Raw genomic sequence first — 22,052 nt, 5'->3', positions numbered from 1 at the left:
TGGGCACTGGCCCCATTGGCCCAGGCAGTAATCCATCCATATCTTTGGAAAATGTAATTTTAACACAATGGCCTGGTTTCACCGACAAGGCTTAGCTAAAGCCAGGACTAGACCTTGGTTAAGTTAAAAGTTAAATTATTTTAACCATCGTTTATAAATTAGAAAAGAGACATTACCGATGTGTATCTCGAGACAAATCAGTGGCACTGGCATATTTTAAAATCTGTTTCTGCAGGTTATTTTCATTTGAGGCCGCTCAAACGTTTGTTTTAATCTAGGACTAGCCTTAGGGCTTGTCTGTAAACCAGGTGGAATATGTACTCTAATGACAAGACAAGGAAGCTGTTGCTGATATAAACTAATAAAGCATACCAGCCAAAGCAGAAATCCTTCTCCCATCCACCAATTTTAAAGTTTGAGGCCCACCCATGTCAGGAACTTGGGTGTTAAAATAATCATGACATCAGAGGCCAGTCATTTGCAATTTTTACATAGAAAAACTACTTATGATCATTAAGATTGCATGTGAAGGCAGCATGAAACACGTTTCGGAAGTGACAATTTTATTTATCTGGAACAGATTTATTTAATTTATTGCCATTTGGAATTAATATTAACATCCTGGACCTGGATTTTTTTGATGTTTGTACCATACTTAATTCTGTGTAACTGGAACTTGTTGTACACAAACATGGACAACTACACTGCTTCATGTTCTTAGAAAAATATTTGGTTATTTTATGTATTGGTTCTTCCTAACCCCAAAATAGCTGGTAGAAATCTGAATAAAAGACAAACCATCAGGTCTTAAGAGGTTAAAGTCGCCATGAAAGATAAGTAGCGATTGCCTTAGGTATACGTTTACACGTGAGCGGCTATTTTCATAAACGGACATTTCAACCTCTACGGTTTCAAAAATAACATCGTGCACACATGTCCGTTTTCAGAAAAGTGTTCATTTTACACGTACCTGTGCATATATGCCATCAAGAGAAGCTCAGGCCCATGTAAGCCAATTACCGGCGGCGCTGGTGACGCGGACTGGTTCTTTGTGTTGTAGGGAGAAGTTGTTGCAGTAGGTGTTTGATGACGTCAGAGTACCGCGAGAGCGATTGGAAATTAGACCTCTACATGTGATTCCAATTCGCTTTCGCGGTACATTGACGTCATTAGCCTGTCGGTTCTTGCAGCGCCGCATGAAGTTGAACACGTGTAAAATTGCTGACCTCCGAGCACTCGTCTCTGCTCCCCGACATAATGTAGCAGCTGTATGCTGTATTTGCAAATACAAACACACAGCGTTCAGTCACCTGTAAACATAGGTCACACTTTTGACGTAGATTTGTCCATTGAGATCTGATTGGATCGTTTGAAGTTGGGTAATGTTGCTAATTGCAGCAATCTTCACACTATATGACCAGAAATAAAGAGAGATCGTTTTGAGGAGGGGATAAGATTTGCATTTTTTATTAAATATTACGACGGCACATGAATTAAAAAAATATGCTTCACAGTAAGTCATTTGTAAAAAAAAATATCAAAATTGGAAATTTGACACGTTATGTTTTACAGCAATCATGATTTGTTTGGATCAGCACACCAATGACCACTTCCATTTTGATCAGGTCCATACGAAATCTAGTTTGTAGAAGACTTGAAGATGAACAAAACCTTTTTTGGAGCTTGAGACCCCCCCAAGTTTACTTACATTACACGGAAATGATTTATGAAATATAGGAAAATTATTAAGGCTTTAAACAATCTGAACATATATGTATTTGGTGGTCCCTTTTATCCAAAGTGATTTACAGTGCATTACAACGTATAATTTTACAATTATAATCAAGGTATAATACATTTTTTATATCAATGTGTGTCCCCTGGGCTCAACTCCATGACTTCTGCACTATGAACGCAATGGCTTACCACTGAGCTATACAGGAGCATTGTAGATACTTACTACACCAGCACTGCCACCTAATGGATTTGCTATACATACAAATCATATATTCAGGGGAACAACTATCAAAGATGTTTTCAATTAAAATAAAGTAATGTTAGATCTGTTAGTTCAAAGTTATAGCTTAAGGAAACTTTAAATGAAAGGTTATAGATGATTTCAAATTACATAAATTAAGCCCATGTCAACATACTATAGAGCGTAAACTTAAATCAAATAACAGCAAAAAAGATGAAGATTTTCACTAAAAGTTATAGAGTAAGAAAAAGCTATAGGAACACACATTACAAGGGTCAAAGCAAAAAAAAAGGTTCAGGTATAGAAACCATTAGAATAATGGTAAGAATAAGTCTGATTCGGAAAAGACTCAAGGTTTTTTTATTAGTTGTCCACAGGACCAGCAATGCAGGGATACAATCATTGTTCAATTTAAGATTTTAAGAAATAGTTTAACACCACAAAAATACAGCAATACTAAATGTGTTTTTCCCAAAAATGTGTGTGTGTTGTAGATCACACCTGCTTTTGTAACCTTTATTGCTCAGACCAAAATGTGGAATTTAAAAAAACAGTATTAGGGACCTATCTAAAAAACATTTTATACATGCATACAATCACTCAACAACAGGCAGTCTCCAGGAAGCATACTAAAGATCCTTGTTAAAAATGAATTAAGAAAATAAAGCAAAGCAAAGTCCATAAAAAAGGTCTCTCTTTCATCATGATCTACCAGACCATAGACAGTGATAGTTTGGGTTCCCCATTAGGTGGAATAAAAGGTTTAATTAGATGATTTTCATCCTACCCTCTTTATAACCAACCATCTTCCCTCATTAGCTGGCTTAGCTCAGCGTTGGAAGTATTACAAACCCCAGACTCCCCAGTTCCTGATCAAGCTATAGGTTATAGATACCACTGATACAGTAGTTTGGCTCAGCTTTTCTAGTCAAGGAGATAAACATCAGCTTTCCTGCTTGTCTTTCACTAACAAGACTGTGTGCTGCCCTCCACTGGACACTGATAGGACTACACGGTTCTCCAGTTGTTTGCCGGTCATTTCAACAGGGGTCCACTCATCGTCCTCTTCTCCTGTACCCAACTGCATGTTGGTGCCCATACCCCAGGCAAACACAGAGCCTGACAAACAGATATCAATGTTAGTATGCTTGAAGTCAGGTTTGCAGTTAAGAATTAACTTTGACCTTTGCAAACCTTTCTTTGGATTATTTTATGACCGTTTTACAAATTTTACATTTTCACTGTAGCTTACTGAAGGTAAAAAGGGGTTAACATGAATTTGTGACAGCAACCAACAGTAGTTTTAAAACCAAGTCTATTTAAAACCAAGCAAATGAAAGCGTTTTCACACTTGCTCTTTTAAGGAACCAAACTCAGACCCCTTTAACAGAATCTTAAAGCACTATCATTTTAAGAAAAAAAATATTTATATATTAAGTATTTATACATAATATAAATTATACATAAATATACACATGTAAACATTTCTTAAATATATACATGCATGTGGACTTTGCATTTATCAATACAAAGTTTTTATACACAGTTCACACACATATGATGTATACAAAAACTTTTATTCTGCTATAGATTAATAGCGATTAATCGTTATGCATCCCTTATATACATAATTAACATGCTAACCCATGCTATAGCCATTATAAACCCAGCAAACATTGCAGTTAAGTGCTTCTGTAGAATTTATAGGCAGTATGTGTATTTATACCTTGTTTTGTGACAGCGAAGCTTACGGAGGCACCACAGGCAACCACCTGAGCATCGCTGATCCCAGTGACCGGTGTGGGCTCACTTTTCTCTGTGGCATCCTTCCCCAGGCCCAGACGGCCATACTCTGCCCGGCCAAGACTGTACACTTTTCCTGTAAATAAAGACAGCAGCACCACATTCAGTACCCTTGCAAAGGTAAGACACCCAAAAATACATTGTCAATTGGAACCAAAGATATTATACAAGTGCAAGTGAATCATCTTAAAGGAGCGGTGAATCAAATACTAATGAGTGAGGAATTTGGAGAAATATGACGTCAAAGTAGAATTGAAGCACCTCCCCAAAGCCAAATACAATGACCACTTTTGTAGCCCCGCCCACAGCTTCGCGTGACACACATGTGTCTCAACAATAAGTAAACATGTCTTTAAAGAGTGCCAAATGTAACAAAAATGACTTCTTCTCAGAGATGTTTATTTTGACGCGGTTTTGTAAAGAAGTTGATGCTGGATTTGCAGAGAGACTGTGATTAAAAAAGCACCACTAATATTGGATCCGACAAAAATGACACAGCAGTATAATACAAAGCAAGTAAAACATTTTACTTCATTTAAGTTACTGCGTTTCACTATTGCTTTGTTTGAAGAGATCGCTTGATATGTCCTTTTGTAACATCCGTGTCTAAACACGTATGTTTGACTGTTTTAATTTACTTAAAACATTGAACGATGAATAAAGGTACAACACTTAACAACACAACTGTAATATAACAATAGAAATATACAAAGTTGGTGATAAAGAAGGACTTACCAGCCGCAATTTAGATTTTGATGCCCGCTTACTGTGTTGTATACGGTAATTTAGGCAAGTTGCGTTTGAAAGGTCAAACACTAAAAGCTTTTTTTATCATATAACTGTGGTATGTAACGTTACGTGCATCTAAGAGCAACCTCACAAGCACAATAGAAATATACAAAGTTATTGATAAGGATTTATCAGCCGCAGTTTAGATTCTGATGCGCGCTTACTGTGTTGTATACGGTAATTTAGTCACGTCGAGTTTAAAGTTTTGTTTCTACTTTACTATACGTATTGTCATTTAGGTGTATCATCTTTAGCACCCAGAATCTTTTGTGGCTCAAACATGTGTGTTCGGCTGCTATTTTTACACATTAATGTTTTTAAAACATTTCCCCACATGTAATGACAGGGAATAAAGCGGTCCAATCATAGCAGTTGGCGTTTACGTCCAGGTTTTCAATGCGGCCCGCCCCTTCAAACAAAGCTTTTCTCCAGAGAGCCACTAATCCATGGTACAAAACCGCGTATTACTTATTGCTTTTGATGTTTTTGAATGTAAAAACCACCCGAACATCATAAGTAGACATCAGACAACAGTATAAAACAATAAAATCGACAAATTCACAGCCCCTTTAAATGTTTTATTTTTTAGGTAACCCTCAAGTATTCTCCATTTTGCTTCTTAGATTTATTACCTTCAGAACTAACACACAGAGTGTGGTGTTGTCCCCCAGAGAGACCCACCCAAGAGGTGGTGGAGTTTTTGAAGGCAGTGAGCTTGACGGGGACAAAGCAAGTGGTTGTGCTTTTAGTGCCTGTCAAAACAACAACAAAGAGACACTAAGAAAAAGAACAGCAAAATGTCAAGCATATAAACGTCTACGTAAATATGTAATTAAGTTTACCGAGCTGGTGATAATTCGACAAGCCAAACCCATAGACATGACCCTCTTTAGACACAGCAAAGGTAAAGTATGCTCCACAGAAGACATCCGTAAAGACAATCTTGCCCCGTGGCCTCATGGCAACCATTTGTGGCTCCAGTAGCCTCACTAAGGGAAAAAATGTGTGAGAATATTCATACATATTTTACAAATATTAATTTTATCTCATTTTGAACAAAATATGGGCTTTAAATACTGGATTTCTATTCAAAACCAAAAAAGATTTGAGGAATATCAAAAAATTTTTTACAACCCTAGTAAATGCACCATGTTAATTTCTTCCCATTTAAGTACAAACTGATCAACATGGTGGAGATACGTACTCAATCCCTTTCGACCTCCCCTGTTAGCAAAGTGCTCAGCCACCCGGCCCAGCTGTCCTTGTTCTCCACATCCTGAGGTGTACAGCTCTCCATTCAAAGTCAGCATCACCAAATGATCATTTCCTGATCGATCCAAAACACCATTATTGAAATATTTACATACATAATGGCTACTAAACCACAAGCATGACATGAATTTATTTGACCCACCTGAAGCTATTTTAACCACAGGCTTGTCCAGAGGGACTTTGACTGGCAGCGAGCATTTTTTCATGGGTTCCAGAAGTCCAATGACACCATTATTATCCTATAACAGATCACAGAGGTTAACCAACTCACCTGCTTAGCTATAGCATAAGAAATACTGGTTCAGACAGACAGCAAAAACATGAAGTTTTGGTACATTCAACTCATTCATTTAGCTTTTTATAGTCAAAAGAGCAAGAAAAAAGATGTTGACACGCTAGATGTTGGCTACCTTGAGAAGACAAACTCTTTAATACAGACTTATTGCATTCAGAGTAAACCCCTTATCAGCGCATTCCCATTACATTCCTATAGCTAAGTTGTAAAGCATTGCATTGGCAGCACAAAAGGTTGTGAGTTCGATCCCACATAATATTACACACATAATATTACAGGAACACTCCAACTTTTTGGGACTTTAGCTTATTCACCATATACCCTAGAGTTAGATAAGTCCACACATACCCTTTTCATCTCTGTGCGTCCTTTAACAGTCTGATAAACCCACAGCTAGCCTAGCTTAGCACAAAGACTGTAAGTAAATGGCTCCAGCTAGCTTACTGCTCCCAATAAGTGACAAAATAACACCAACATTATCCTATTTATATGTTGTGATTTGTATAGTGTACAAATAATTTGCTTGCAGCTGCTGAGAAGCCGTGTGGTGAGGAGCAGAGAGTTTGCACAAATGTTGCGCTAATCACTCTGCCCAAGTAGCAGTGCTTGCCTTCTGAGAATAAAGTTCCCAGTATGTATAGGGTTAATAGTTGACTGTTTCTCATCTGACCTTGTTATTTGTACATGCTGTGAATATACAAATCACAACATATAAATAGTCAAATGTTGGCATTATTTTGTCACTTATTGGAAGCAGTATGCTAGCTGGAGCCATTTACTTCCAGTCTTTGTGCACAGAGATGAATAGGGTATGTATGGACATATCTAACTCTTGCGAACTTTAGCTTATTCACCGTATCCCCCAAAGTCACCGTGTTCCTTTAAAATGCATTCAATGTAAGTCACTTTGCATAAAAGTAATAAAGGTAAATGTAACGATTCACACTTACTCTAAAAGAGCCCCAGACGTAGACGGTTCCCTCTTCTGTGAGAGCGGCAGTGTGGCTATCACCTGCGGAAACCTGCACAACTTTCTCTCCAAGATCCACCTTTCCCGGCACGGTCTCTGATCCCTCCTCTGACGTGTCGCGGCCCAGCGCGCCCTCATCATTACAACCGAACGTATAAATCTATGCAGGATGCAAGAATAACAAAAGTTATGAAAGCCCTTTTCTTAACAGCTTGAGAATGATGCCATGGTCAAAGAACTGATTTTAAGACATACAATGGGATTTATTTTTATGTTATGTGTGCTCCGCTTACATTTCCTCTGTCGCTGAGACAGACGGTGTGCATGCCACCAGCCTCTGCCTGTATGATTCCCTCAGGAAGAGTTACCAGCGCCGGCTTCTTCCTCTCAAGCACATCCTCTCCCAGACCAAGCTGTCCGACATCACCCTGGCCAAGAACAAGAACCAGACCTTTCTCCTGGCCATGACTGCTGTGAGAAACTACAACTACAAGCATTAACGTCAGGTCATGTTGAAGAAAAACTGCTGCTTACTTAACAGGTTTGTTAAAACAAACAATAACTATATTAGCGTCCACACCAACGAAACCATGATGTTAAGTGTAAGCTGGCGTGCTGCAGTTTTACATTTTAAAGGTGCATTGTGTAACTTTTAGAAGGATCAGAAATGCAATATAATATACATATCTATATTATCAGAGGTGTATAAAGACCTTACAAAATGAACGGTATGGTTTTATTGTCTTAGACTGAGACGTTTTTATCTACATAGTACATACACCGCGGGTCTCTTTACATGGAAGTCGCCATTTCGCACCACCATGTTTTTACAGTAGACATAAATTTTTCATCTGGGACAGCCAATAATCGTGCAGTGTATCCCGGGCTTTAGGCGATGACATACTTGTCCTGTGGCGGCTATCATAGCATCTCTACGTGGTTCAAAAGGGAGGAGCGAGCTTAGACTGAGTTGTTGGTTGCAATTCACAATCTCACCACTAGATGCAGTCAACAAATCTACATAGTGGACCTTTATAGCCCTTTAAATTCAAATGGATTTTGATTTAGCATTATTTTATTGTTCAGCAGCTGAAAGCTTTCTACTTGGCGTGAATTTTTGAAAGATTATAGCAATCATTATATTTCTCTATTTGAACAGGCCTTAAGATGTCAATTTTTGTTTAAGTAATGTTGTATAACTCACCATGATGTCTTTTTGATATAAATAAATCATATTTCAAATAAATCAAAAGCACAACGGAGATGACTTACTTTTTCGTTTTTTCCCAACATTCGAGTCCTCTGGTACTGTGACAGTAACTGCTCTCTTCACAGTTTTCTTGGGTGGCATGGTGACTCCAAATTCTTGGCAAATCTACAATCTGAATAAAGTACAGTTAATCAAACAACTAACCAGTTGTTTTACTAATCTAATCACTCAGTCTAAACTTAATTTAAGGCCTACCCTTACAACAGGCCTAAATTACTTATAGTGACTCGTGAAATCAAATATTAGTCTTTTAATGACGTTAAAATCTCCACTAAGTCACTAAGAAAAAGAAGTTTAGGATAAACGAAATTACTCAGGTATACAGCGCGACTTATAACTTATCCGATGGTGTTTCAAAGCCTATAGACCTGCCTACGTAGACAACATATTTGGGCACCAAATGCGCTTTACGCGCGCTGACTGAAATGCCGGATGCGCTTATAATACGCAAAAGTGTGCTCTACGTAGGAAGCTAACTGTATCCGAGACACCGCCGCTGTTTTTCTGGCGCTGACTTTACGACCAATGACTGACAGCAGCAAATGTTCGATGGTGATTTATCTGCCAAACATAAGCTTACAGTCACAACAGTTGTGCCCATTTACTATTGTACATATAAAAAATGCATTCAGATCGTATGCAGCCATGCTTTACTCTAAGGTCAAAGTCTTGAAGTAGGAACCCGCTTAAAGTTTATACAGATCTAACCTTACCCAATGACACAATGGGGCAAAATGCTACACAACGTAGCCAATTTAGCATTAAATTGGATGATTATGTATTTGGAAAACTACAGGAAACAGTTCGCACATACACAAACACAATTTTAATGCGATATTAAGCAGTAAATGACGAAAGCAAACTCATGCATGCCTAACGTACGATTGCTAAGTACAGCTGCAAACATTTCAAAGGGTCTACGTTTACATGTAAATACTTGCAATCAACTCCTTCTACGTATATACAAACGGTTTAATTTAATAACTTACCGTGAGTAAACAGCTTAACATATAACCAACGCGTATTTTAGTTGTTGGAGAGGTTAGTGAACACCCTTAACTCCTGTATGCAATGTAACGCACGCATGTCTCTGCCCTTTCTTCTTCTTCTTATGCTTTATATGTCCATTCATTCCTAAGGAGTATTACCGCCACCTACCGTATACTACACGAACTGCACCTTTAATCAACTGGATATGCGGGTTCAGCTCTTCCAGCATCTAAACTCCTCACAGTCAAAAGAGGAAAAGATAATTCCTATTCACATGTATTATATTATACAGCCTTAATTTATATAATTTAAAAATGTTCTCTATACACCTATGTGGTGCTCCACCTTGTTTATAAATACACATTTATAAAGAAGTGTAGGGGTATTGGGGTAATGTGGCTTGAGTTGCTAGAGAAACTGATGGGCCTGCACTATTGTTCTAAGTTCATGGTGACTTACTATTTGTTTTTACAAATTTTTTAAACAACAGTATTAAGTCTAGCTACTCATCGAAACTATGGAATAACACAAATGTAAATATGGAAATTATTTACAATAATTACACTCCTTCAGCATCTTTAATGTAACCACCTTTTGCTTAGATTTGGTAAAACAGTGCTTTAAACCTTTAGTGGTGTTTAAGTTATTAGTTTAAGCCAGGACTAGGCCTTAGTTTAATTATGAAATATAACTAGTTATAACAAACATGCCTTACTAAAAACATTACTTGTGTGCATTTTGAGGCAAAACAAAGGGCACTGATGTATTTTAAGATATGTCAGTGCAAGTTGTTTTTAGTTTGGACAGCTCTAACATTTATTTTAGTCTAGGACTAATCCCTGTCCGGGAAACCGCCCCTTAATCAACTGCAGCTTCTTGAGATACCCCTTAATGCTTTTTAATCAAGAATTTCCTATTCTGTACTCTTATTGGCTGCTTTTTCTTCATTATTCAGCCCAAGTCATGCATAAATATATTATTTTTTAATATAATATATTGGTTTCCTGGACAGGGTTTAGATTAATCCAGGACTAGGCCTTTGTTATATTAAGTAGTTTTTTACAAACCATACAAAAAACAATTCTGGTGTGCATCTTGAGACAAAACACTGGCTGCGTTTACACGTAAGGGATAATGTAGAGGCAGCCGGTAGTTATTGGGAAATAAGCCCCGACAGTGTGATCAGGACCCGACGCGAAGCGGAGGGTCTTGTATCACACTGAAGGGGCTTATTTCCCAATAACTACCGGCTGCCTCTACATTATCCCGCTTATTACACGGCTACTTGCCACATAAGAAAAAAAACTGGACATGAATATGAATTTGAAACATTTTATTGGCATATTTGTTTTAAATTAACATTTTTATCCTTCCGCGAAACTTTGCACAGATGCATAAAATGATCGTAATACCTTATTAAGATCCTCTGCTTCATACTTGTCTCCATTTTTTCTCTTTTAGCCAGTCTTTGAGAGGTTTTAATGCCCATTCTGTATTTTTTTGTGTGTTGGCTTCGTAGCTGTCATGCTCTATTTTGTCAAGTTCAGTCTCAGTAAGCTGTCTGTGTCTTGTCGTGGTTGTCGAGTGTTTGTCACAAGATGGCGCCAAACAGACAGTAATCTTTATTGATCTTTATTGGCGCGGAGCGATTGTACTCGTGAAAGTAGTCCGGCTATGCGTTATTATTTTGGAGCGGTTATTATTTGAAAAGAACGAACCTGCAAATGTCTCAACTGACCAATCAGAATCAAGCATTCCAGAGAGCCGTGTAATAATTGGCATTAACATGCGACCTGTATCCGGATGTTGTCCACATACACATTGAAAAGACAAGTGTAAACGCGTCTGTGATCGGAATGTTATCCGATCTGTGTGTCCTGATGCAGAGGTAGTCGAGGACGCTTAGTGATCGGATCTCAGTGTAATGTAAACGCAATCCAGCCATCGTATCTGCATTTACAGTTAACGTCACAAAAAACCCCGCCCACTATCATCTCCTCTCACTGACAACTGTCAAAAATAAATGACGTTAGGTCATGGAGCGCAGGTGAGAGACGCATACATTCATATTTGTGGAGCAATGAAAGCTACGCTTAAAAGTATCTTAATAAATCGATATTCAAAAGCATTTTAACACTGCTGACTGTATTTAAGTTATTCAGGCATATGTTATATGTTCCTATTCATAGAGAGATTTAATATTTAATAGCAGAATTCAGGATCGTTATAATGTTTGAGTTTCCATGGCGACATATCAACGTGAATGTTGCGCTTGTTTCTGGTCAATCGGCTGTTTCTGTCTCATTTAACACATTTTAAGTTACTTTAAAACACGTACAAACCATAATAACATTAGCCAAATACATTTATTCAGTGTTGGTTTTATGCAAGGTTACTTATATGTGTTTGTAAATTACATTACTTCTTACGCACTATGAACAGGAAATTTAGGAAATTGTTAGCTCTTTTAATGAAATCATATTAAAATTACCAGGAAACATAACTAACAACAGTTTATGGTTAAAATATAAATATACATGTAAGTTTAGGCAGAGGCAAAAGCCCGTTATTAGGGCAGAATAAAACAGTGGAGTCGGTCATGTTTCACACGGATTTTGTTGTTGATTTAAAGCATGCGGGTGAAAGTCAAGTTCAGGTAAAGTTAAACAGGACATTCATCCGCGGTGCGGACGCTATAAGGCTTTTAAAGATAAGGCTTTTAAAGCTAAAAAATATAACGCTTAAAATGTGGACATCACGGTTGTTGGGGTTGCTAGTTATTCTCTGCTGTTCAGTAGCACTGTACAATACGGGATTGCGGTTAGCGCGAAAACCCTAAATCATGTGGCTAAAGACAGCTGTACCCATTTTGATTGACAGCTATCCACCCAGCGCGCGTCTCCCCGCACGGGATCCGATCACACATCCAGAAGCCACATTTATGTGACAAATGTAAACGCGCCGTGTCCTGATATACGGATGATCGGATCTGCGTGAACGGATCACCGAGATCGCATGTTAATGCAAAATGTAAACGCACCCAGTGTGAAGATTTGTCAGTGCAAGGTGTTTTTAAATTAAGGCAGCTCAAACATGCATGTTAAGTCATGTCCGGCCCAATATGTTATAATTTTGTTGAAAAAACAAAGGCATTTATACACCTTCAGATCAAAGGGTTTTTATGATCATGTGATTTAATAAAGTGATACTATATATGTTTAAAATGTACTCGTGGTATTTAACTGACACTTTATGCAAAGTCACTTAACAACAGACTAAAATTAAAGCATAATTCAGATTAAATGTTTCTTTGTGAATCCGTAATTCATTTTGGATTAAAGCATCTGCAGAATAACTCCTCATGTCATATAAATTATATTGCTGACTTCTGTAACTCCTTCATACAATCTTTAGTTCTAATTTTGTTATAAGCATCCCATTAAAATTCCTTTTTTGATGAGAGAAAAGCAACTAAAATGTTTTAAAGATTAGCTTGATGAGTTTGCTTTATCATTTTATATACAGTACTGTGCAAAAGTCTTAGGCCACCAGCACCAGCTTTGTTGTTTTAGCAAAGTTTTAATGTCCATTCATATTTATTTTTTTACTCTTTTTAAGATACAAACAGAAAATACATAAATTTTGTACACAAAAATAAAAAAAATTCAGAACTAAATGTCTTCTTCAGGCATCACTTCAGCTTATACTTTTATACAGTTTTTAATACTACATACATCTCCTGTATTTTCTGGTTGTATTCTAATAAAGAGATTGAGAAATAATTATATATGATCACTATACAATTGCAAGAATGGCAGCATGGCCGCCTAAGACTTTTGCACAGTACTAATATATATATACACACACACACACATTAGTTTTTCATCTGAATCTGTAATACTGTAAATGTCATAATGCATCTGTAAAAAAAATCAAGCAGAACCTTGACAAAATATTGGTAAGCATTTTAATTTAGATTTAGGTGTTTACATCTAAAAAGCAAATTCACTGTCATTTTCTAAAAGTTCACATAAAATTAAAAAGCATGAACAGACAACACTACATTAACACGGAACAGGTACATTCTGCTCCCATCGTTGTAGTGTTGAATAATACACTAATAATTTTGTGCTTAAAAAAATAGTAACCTATATGAGTTTCAATATATTTAAAATACTTTTCAAAATAAAAGGAAGACAAGATATACACAAAGAGTCAGGATCAACTCCAGAATGGATCTGTACAGCAGAGCAATTTCTAATATCCTCCTACTGGCCAAAAACAATACTTAAATTGCAAAAATAAAGGAGTTCCTGCCGCAGTAACAACCCTGTCAGCCACATGTAAGAAAAGCCATGTCAGTGCATGCCCGCTCTAAATTCTTCCCTAAAATGTTTAGAATAAATATTCAGTAAATCCTTCTTATGTAGAAATAAACACGATTTGGGCACTTTCAAATTGAAATGGCTTGACCTCATATTTACTTAAAAGAAATGTGTACATGACCATACATTGCAGTTTTACTGTAGATCAATAGTGTGATATGCAATGTTTATATAACAGCTCATATATTTGAGGAACAAAAAGTAGGGGAAAAATCTGCAACTATGTCTTGAATATAAACGGCCATAAAACTAAAATAAAACCTTAAAGTTTCTAACATTAAAATTTTTTTTGAAAACTTCAGTCTAAGAGAAAATTACAGCAGCCTATACAAACATGTACAAATACACAATAACGTCCAGACTTGCAGTTATTCTGTCCACGCTTCCTGCTAAGCTCAGTAACTAACACTTACTGTAGTATTACTGTATTTATTATTGTCACATCATTATTATTACTATTATTTTTAACTTTGTTACACTTCCCTGAAAGGAAATAAAATTTGTCATATGAAGTAACAGCACAAAAGAGTCGTTCAGAGAACAGACAAAAAAAGTGACGTATCAGCCAATGAGAGCAGAGTAACGTCTACCATTGGCACAGGTAACACTTCACACATCCTCTAATGAGTCCTTCATCTTCTCTCTGTATTGGCACGTGGGTCCCCCAAAGTCTAGGGGAAATACATCATCTGTCCCCCAGAGGTCCTTCCTCCCACACTGAATGTACAGTCGGTGGGTAGAGAACTAGGAAACAGTTGCATTTTGTTGATCTTATTTGAATGCACCAATTGTCCCTGTGCATCCGAGTACATTCAGTAATATTGAAAGCAATCTGTAAGGAAGCGCTGAGATCCTGGCTCCTCATCAGAATGGTTCTTCCCCAAGTTCCACCGGGCTTTAAGTGCTTAATTTTCCAGTTCAAATCTGACATTAAGGACGATGGAATCTAGCGATAAAGACAAAACCAATAGTTAGATGCTTTGCTACGAGAAATGGTATAATCATTATTATGTGCAAGTAACAAATTTACCTTGTGTAAATTCTGCTGTCCTCATGCACTTCCATTTCCGAGCTCTTGAACTCATTGAGCTCTTTACGAATAGCAGCCTAAAATACAGTTTATAGTTGGTTTAAATAGAATATCAGACTAATAGGTGATAAATTCTACTGTATCTATTGTACTAATACATTATTTTAAAGACTTATACAAAGTACAAAATGTGATTTATTTTTCAAATGTAAATATACAAAGATCTTTGTAAATGAAATTTGTAGTTTCCTGCTCGCACACACTGTGTAGATGTTACTGAGACAAATGGGAAAAGCTTTAGTTTTGCAGTTTTACCTTGTCTGCAGGAGTAAGTTTGGTCCATGGCTTATCAGCACGACGGTCATAGTCTTGGGCGCTTGTGACTTCCACATACTCATGAAAACGCAAGATTTTTCTGGCCTGCAGTTCAGCCACGGTTGGCCGTTGACTCAGCTGAGGGATAACAACAAAGACAGACCATCTGTAAAGTGAGAAATGCTATACAGTATGTAGCTTTTTCTTGCCACGTTAGGTTAAAAGGCACAATATGCAAGATGTCTGCATTAAAATATCAAAAACCTACTACACTACACATTATGTGGCATTTTGTGTTAAAATAAAACAAGTTGTGTTACAAGATACACAAAATGTGTTGTTTCAATAATAACAGGAATGGGTGGATTCAGAATCAACACTAATGTGTCGTTTTTCAAAGGGAAACCAGGCAAGTCTGCGTATTATTTCTCTACGAGCTCCCCCTAGTGTCTGGAAGTAAATGCTTTCAAACACACTGTCGTAAAACAAACTGTTGTCCCTCCCCCCTCGCAACCAAGTTTATCAGCTTATTTCCAATCCAGTTATGTCTATCTAAGTTAGGTAAGTAATATTTCCTTTCCAACTGATTTGTTATTTTTATTGTGTTGTCATGCATAATTAGCCTGGGTGCCAGCCGATCTTAGCCCCGCCCACAACATTTTGAGGAACGGGAAGATCGGTCTGGAGTTTCACCGTTGAGTTGCTACTATGCTCGACCCAAAGCTGGTCGAACCAATCAAATTGTCAGGGCGGGCTTTATATGATGATGGACAGATGATCAGTAACGTAAATCAACCACGTCACCAAAGAGCGCGTGTGTTGAATCTGTTGTTTACAACGAAATGGCTGCCGCGGTAGAAATCAGATGTGTGGACTCTGACATTGAGTGTGTTCTAAAAGATATCGACAGAGCATTGATTTTAAAAGAGGAACAGAGAAACGCGAGCAAGGCATTTGTTGATGTTTTTGCCGTCCTACGGGATTCGACAAAAGTTGTCGCACTTATGAAAGATCAAGTTAAAGAAGCAACTAAAATGGGTATCACGGCGATGCAACTCGGTGTGCACGACGAGATGGATATAACAAGCAAACGTAATGGGTATCGTCGTGGATGAAGTTCAACTAATGTACAAATGGTAAGAGATAGTCTTACTGTATGACTTAATGTGATATAAATGAAATGTTGTAAACATAGTAGGTGTTGATGTACGTTCGCAAACTCAGACTTGTAGTGTGTGTCGTAGCGAAATAACTAGCAGTTCGGTCAAGCTGCAAATACGTCATTTCAACATACGTCTCACACCCCGTTGCTCTGATTGGTCGTAGGTCTATCCAATTGAGTGCAGAGGCATTTTTCGGTTGAGACACGCCTCATAATTATAGCTCAATGGAGCGGTATCAGACTCAAATTCTGACTAGAATTGAGTATGACAACGTCAGGCTAATGCATAATAGTAGTTTTACCGTGAATGACCGATATGAACGAGGCAAACTACTGCTTTCGTGTTTTGTTTTTTATTGGGAGAGTGGGCATGAGAATATACGGTCACCCTAATATATCTTGGAATCTTCCGTCAAGGGTTTTCGCTGCTTCTTCCCTGACTCGCCCATATGCAACAATCGCTAGCCGTGTTTCGCTCGCCTGCCTTGGTGTTGTTTGCCGTAAAGTGATCCCGCTTCTCGCAATATCTGAGACTTTGCGAGACTGAAGGACGGCGGGTCGGATACAGCGAACTTGCAAGTGGGGTATTCTTCCTACAAGCGGTAGGGGCGGGCGAGAGAGTTTTCATTCGTCCGGTAATGAGTCATTTAACCATATACCGACTTACGAAGATGATTTATTAACATAAAAATGCTGCCTTGTGTCCCTTTAACACATCCGTTGTAAGAGTGTAGCACAGTGTTTTATATTTTTTTGCATGTGCACTAACATTATCCCAAAAGTTTTCAACAACGTTTGAATTCAGAGATTTCGCATAAGCTGGCCTGCGAATGCTGCCATGTCCGCATTATCCTAGGTTTCTGTTTTACTGCGGAAGAAATCCTAGATGTGTTTGATTTCATACAACGCTCTGCAGAACAATTAGCGTTTGATATTATAATACCACGAGAGGGATCCAAAAGCAATACTATAACGGGATGTCATACGCTGTTCGATCTGCACAGTGCCACATGTGGAAGTATTATTGTAGTGTCTAGCACACCACTCACCACTTCGTTGGCTTTGTTGTAGGTAAAACCTACATCTCCCATCAATCCATGCTCCTTTATGTTTTTATGCGTTTCATTTTCTTTTAAAGATCGGATGGGGACCCATAGATACCATAGCTACCTTCGCCTTGGGCCCCCAATTTGCTAAATCCTCAACTGTGGGTTACATACTTATGCCGCAATAGTTAGCCTGTCTGGAACCAAGCTGATTTAAACCACATCACTGTGTGACACTTGCATTACATGTGAACGGCCACAACGCTAAAAGGATTTTGTTTCTCTCTCCCCGTCTCTTCCTCGACCCCGAGGTCAATGAGACAAACAGACCCAGTTCCGGTAAATGTGAAGGTCGGCATACCTCTGATCTACTGGCCGTCCTTCAACGTGATACCCAGCTGATGCCTGACCAACGACCACCGGCACGCTTACGTGTGTGTTTGTTTGTTTGTGTGTTTGTGTGTGTGTGTGTGTGTATATATATATCTCCCAAGGGTTTTTCCCTCCTAGGACTTTTCCTCTGGCTAAAAGTCAGGAGGTTTTTCTCCTATGGGGTTTTTCAGCCCGGGAGTCAGCCTTTATTGGCTTAACTTAACACCCTCTTCTATACGTTATATTATTAATACGCTAGCTTATAATGTTGATTCATAGCCGCAGCTAATTTAGCTGCCTATGCTATCTGTATTAAGTTATGCTATCTGTCAATTTTCTGCACAATTATCTTAGCATTTCTTGTTAATTAACCTATAGTTCACCCAAAAATGTAAATTCTGTCATCATTTACTCACACTCATATTGTTACAAACCTGTATACATTTCTTTGTTCTGATGAACACAAACCAAGGTAACCAAACCGTTTGTGGGACGATCACTTTCAATCAATTTAAAAAAAGAATACTATGGATGTGAACGGGGCTCACAAACTATTTGATTATGAACTTTCCTCAAAATATCTTCATGTGTGTTCATGAGAACGAAGAAATGTATACAGGTTTGAAACAACACGAGAGTGAGTAAATGATGACAGAATTAAAAATTTTCAGTAAACTATCCCTTTAACAGTCCATTGAAATGTAACTTAAATCTCACCTTTCTTGTGAGCCTGCGCTTGATCTCTCTGACCTCTGCTTGTCTGTCTGCTTCATTTTTGGCTAGAGAGGAACAAGAAAAACCATAAATAACAGCAATCAGGCTGATTCAAATGCAAATTTTAAAATGAAATGCAATGAAAGTGGACAAAGCAGTCTGGATTTATATCCCATTTGTATAGCTGGAATAACACAAGCTTATATTAGTGAGTAAAATTATCAGTGATCCCTTCTGGCAAGTTAACCAGTAGAGATAAAATACGTGTTTCATATTCATTCATACACAGAGGGAACGAGTCAATGAACATGAATAAATAAGTAACAAAGAAATGATAGTGAAATAAATGAAGTGAGAACCAAGAGCGGACCGGGAGAGAAAATCAAATCACAATAAAATCACTAAAATTAAGCAATTTACGTTGGAGAATGTTCCTCTGTTCCAACTCCTCAGCAGTGGGTCTTTGGCTCAGTCGTCTACAGGAAAAAAATACACGTTTATTCTTTTATTACCATTATTATAAGATTGTAAATGTGATAAAACATCGATGTAACAAATTTAAATTCAAATTCTACTATCATATGTTAAAAGGCCTACATGCTGAGTTCTTTAAGCATCTTATAGCATCTGTTTATTTGGGATTAAGTGCGTATGGCTGTAAGGGTCATTACCGTGTGAGTGCGGTACCAATCTGTGTGCGGATGGCCTCCCACTGTTCTTTGCTCTGCCACGACAGACTCGTGTGCTCCCCTCTGGCCTGCCTCTCCGGAGCCTGTCTGTCTGGAGCACAGGGCCGACTGCTCAACTTCAGTGCCAATGTGTCCTTCCTCTTTACCCTGCTGGCCAGGGCACCTGCGGTGAGCACATACAAATGTATTCATGAGCTCTGGCTCTCGATTACATGAGCAGATGTCCGAGCGTACAATTTTACTAAAATATCATGATATTAACACAGCCGGGGACAAAGCCTACTGTAAATGCACTTACACAAATGTATTTTATGTGTGAATAATGAATTAAATAACATTTCCGAGCTGAGCTTTAGGAGAGCTATTCCTTAAGCACAAATGACACGATCAATGAGAAACAATCACAGCCAATCAGAACATACTTTGTGTTCAACATGTGGTGTTGGATTCTTTTTTGGACCAATGAGAAGGAAGTAAAAAAAAACAGGTGACAAGCATGGTCTCCTATAGTTGGAAAATAGCGTTTCACATACTTGGTGGGGTGTCATCTTCATCTTCTTCATCTGACTCATCGTCCTTGTAGAGCACTGGTCCGTCCGAGTCGCTCTCCCCTGGTTGTTGATCTTCCTCATCATCCTCTTCCTCGCTGCTAGTGTTTCCTTCTGGGATAATGCTGACGCTCGGATCCCCCACCAGACACCTGCGGCTACGAGGTTCGAGATCTGGTTGTGACTGCGGAGATGGCAGGCGATCACGAGAACGTTCATCTTCATCATCATCGTCCTCCTCTTCATCATCATCATCATCTGAATAGTCATCATCATCGCTGAGAAGACATACATACGGTTAATTTTGACACATATGAGACTTGTCTATGATGTCTCAAAGCCAATCAAATTACACTTACAGTTTGAGAGGCTGAATGGTGACAGGCAGTGGCCGGCTGCCCTGGTACTCCGGTGGCGTCTCGAACAACAACGAGTGGGCTCGCTGGGAACTGTCTGGGTGTGGGAGGGCGGGTCCCGGGCTGCTCAGTGCCCTCTGGATCATGATGTGCAAGGGAACAGGGGCTTGCCGAACAGGTGGTTCCTCCGGTGGGCTGGGGGGGTCAAAGTGGACGGGTAGAGGTTGTGGTAGGGGGTATGGGTAAGAGTGCTGGTGGAGAAGATGATGGGTGTGTGCCCGTGGAGGGGAAGGGGGGATGTGCGTGGGGAGGGGTGGGGAAGGGGGAGGTGGAGGCAGCTGGTAGCCCCCAGGGATGTTGGCCCTCATGTCCTCAGACAGAATGGAGGGAAGAGAGGAGATGGTGAGAGGAGAGTCCTCTGCATTGCGTTTGGTGACGGGTGTTGTTCTCTTCGGGGGCATGGGAGGAGAGGGCTTGACTGGTAATAGGCTGGTACCTCCTTGTGATAGTTCAGCTGTAAAATAGTATGCATTAAAACATGATAAGGTAAGTTATTCTGAAAAATGTAAGTATTAATTGTAAAGTATTAATACTAAACTAAAATTGTATTATTTTATTAGTATGTACATTTTTTGTTTTTCCAAACAAATTTCGTTTTGTGCGTAGATTTTACAGATTTATATATTATTACTCAGTACCAATATAAGGGAAAGTTAACTTAAAAAGACTCACTAACAACCTGCGTCTCCTTTTGCATCATACAGATTTCTTTCTTTTAACACAGAAGGTCACATTTAAAATAATTAAGTCTCAAGGTCAAGTAACGTGTAACTAAACATCAACTAGCACAAACTATAAAAACACTAAAAGCAAACAACAAGTTTATTGACAAAAAGTCATGTGACAGCTAAATCAATGCATTTAGAAGACCGTATCACATGACCTCTACACAGATCTGCCATGAAGATAATGTACGTTTAATGAGGTACAGCAGCCAAACATCATTATATGTTCAAGCAGCATAAATAAAGCTAAAGAAGCAAATTGCATGTTTAAACATGCTAAGCCCTGTTGCGCTACCTTTGGGTAAAGAGATTGGCCGCACCGGTTGACGCTTTACAAATCAAATGCATGCGTTTTCCCTAAAGCTGTAGGCATTCTGCACCTGATGGGGTGGATTGGATTTATTATCCCCCGATCTCACAGCTGTCTAGTTGAGCAACTGTTGGCTTATACAAAACATCTATTGTTGTGCAACATCTGCTTTGGCATGATAGGGCATTTCCTTCAGCGGTGACTACGATCAGCTGAATTTCACAGGGGGTGAGTTAGCGGTTTAAGCACCTGTTAATAGTGTGCCAATGTTCTAACTGCGACAGCTTCAGTGCCAGAAACATGCAGCGTGGGTGCATTTGAGAAAATTATGAAGAAAAGGTAGAGAACAGACAAGAAATAAAGCAAGCAAGGCCACTTGGCGCATTAGTCACACTCTCAGGCGACTCTAAAGACATGCTACACTGGATGTGAGGAAGATGAGGCGGGCACATAGAGCGACACCGGCAGCCTTGGCGACAGGCCTGGCCTTGACGTTTACCTGTGCGCATGCCTCCTGCCCGCCGGCAGAGGTATACAGGCAGTGACAGGTAGACGTCATAGTCGCCTTCACGCTTCCAACAGGACCAGTATAGAGGGAACTCGCTGCCATCACCCCCCTGCAGGGTGGAGGCTGACGGGGGACAAAAAACACAGCTCCTGGACGTCAAACCTCACAAGAACAATACTTTTACAAAGCACGGACGAATTACTCCTCTAAATGACTGTAAATGTCACATGGATGGGCGCGATGAAGAAACTGCACACAATGAGTTTTTACATGGATGTATGAAGTATAGAAGCAGATAAAGCTATAGATATATCCAGATCCACTTTTGGCTGAGATATATACACACAACAACATCTTAAAAACGGACTCTACACAAAAGGAATAACTTGAGAATGCTGATGTAAGCATGATTGTTGCAGGCTGTATAGATCAATTCATCTTTACCTAGATATGACGACGTTTAAT

At 38.8% G+C, this 22,052-nt stretch overlaps 2 protein-coding genes across 9 annotated transcripts in view; both read right to left on the bottom strand.

Moving 5' to 3' along the window:
• Positions 1-2,315: 2,315 nt before the first annotated feature.
• rcc1 (regulator of chromosome condensation 1) lies at positions 2,316-9,513 on the bottom strand. Of its 2 annotated transcripts, none has more exons than XM_065298411.1 (10): positions 9,367-9,513; positions 8,380-8,489; positions 7,401-7,594; positions 7,088-7,267; positions 5,985-6,081; positions 5,775-5,897; positions 5,413-5,559; positions 5,203-5,322; positions 3,705-3,857; positions 2,316-3,097 (listed from the first exon to the last, which is right to left on the bottom strand). In XM_065298411.1, the coding sequence occupies exons 2-10, from the start codon at positions 8,456-8,458 to the stop codon at positions 2,922-2,924; spliced, it is 1,269 nt and encodes a 422-aa protein (XP_065154483.1). In that variant the 5' UTR covers positions 8,459-8,489; positions 9,367-9,513; the 3' UTR covers positions 2,316-2,921. The 2 variants fall into 2 exon arrangements, with proteins under 2 accessions (XP_065154483.1, XP_065154484.1); XM_065298412.1 differs by having other exon boundaries at positions 7,401-7,588.
• A 3,804-nt stretch (positions 9,514-13,317) lies between these two features.
• Positions 13,318-22,052, bottom strand: part of phactr4b (phosphatase and actin regulator 4b) — a 45,605-nt gene continuing 36,870 nt past the window's right edge. For 6 of the 7 annotated variants that reach the window (XM_065298415.1, XM_065298417.2, XM_065298418.2 and 3 more), the window contains 9 exons: positions 21,579-21,710; positions 19,988-20,498; positions 19,614-19,906; positions 19,063-19,243; positions 18,812-18,867; positions 18,395-18,456; positions 15,098-15,235; positions 14,783-14,859; positions 13,318-14,698 (listed from right to left, as the gene is read on the bottom strand). In XM_065298415.1, the coding sequence (XP_065154487.1) occupies positions 14,683-14,698; positions 14,783-14,859; positions 15,098-15,235; positions 18,395-18,456; positions 18,812-18,867; positions 19,063-19,243; positions 19,614-19,906; positions 19,988-20,498; positions 21,579-21,710 (1,466 nt within the window). In that variant the 3' untranslated portion in view covers positions 13,318-14,682. The remainder of the gene's footprint in view (positions 14,699-14,782; positions 14,860-15,097; positions 15,236-18,394; positions 18,457-18,811; positions 18,868-19,062; positions 19,244-19,613; positions 19,907-19,987; positions 20,499-21,578; positions 21,711-22,052) is intronic. The other variant, XM_065298419.2, reaches the window with a different exon arrangement.

This window comes from Paramisgurnus dabryanus, chromosome 13 (assembly GCF_030506205.2).
Source record: "Paramisgurnus dabryanus chromosome 13, PD_genome_1.1, whole genome shotgun sequence".
In the NCBI taxonomy this organism is placed as follows: domain Eukaryota; kingdom Metazoa; phylum Chordata; class Actinopteri; order Cypriniformes; family Cobitidae; genus Paramisgurnus; species Paramisgurnus dabryanus.
This window is presented reverse-complemented; position numbering and strand designations above follow the sequence as displayed.

Coding starts and splice junctions, on each gene's coding strand:
- rcc1 (XM_065298411.1), bottom strand. CDS start 8,458: ATGCCACCCAAGAAAACTGTGAAGAGAGCAGTTACTGTCACAGTACCA. Junction 5,560..5,774: donor GGGAGGTCGAAAGGGATTGA/GTACGTATCTCC, acceptor TTTTTCCCTTAG/TGAGGCTACTGGAGCCACAA. Junction 3,858..5,202: donor TCTGTGTGTTAGTTCTGAAG/GTAATAAATCTA, acceptor CTTTATTTACAG/GAAAAGTGTACAGTCTTGGC.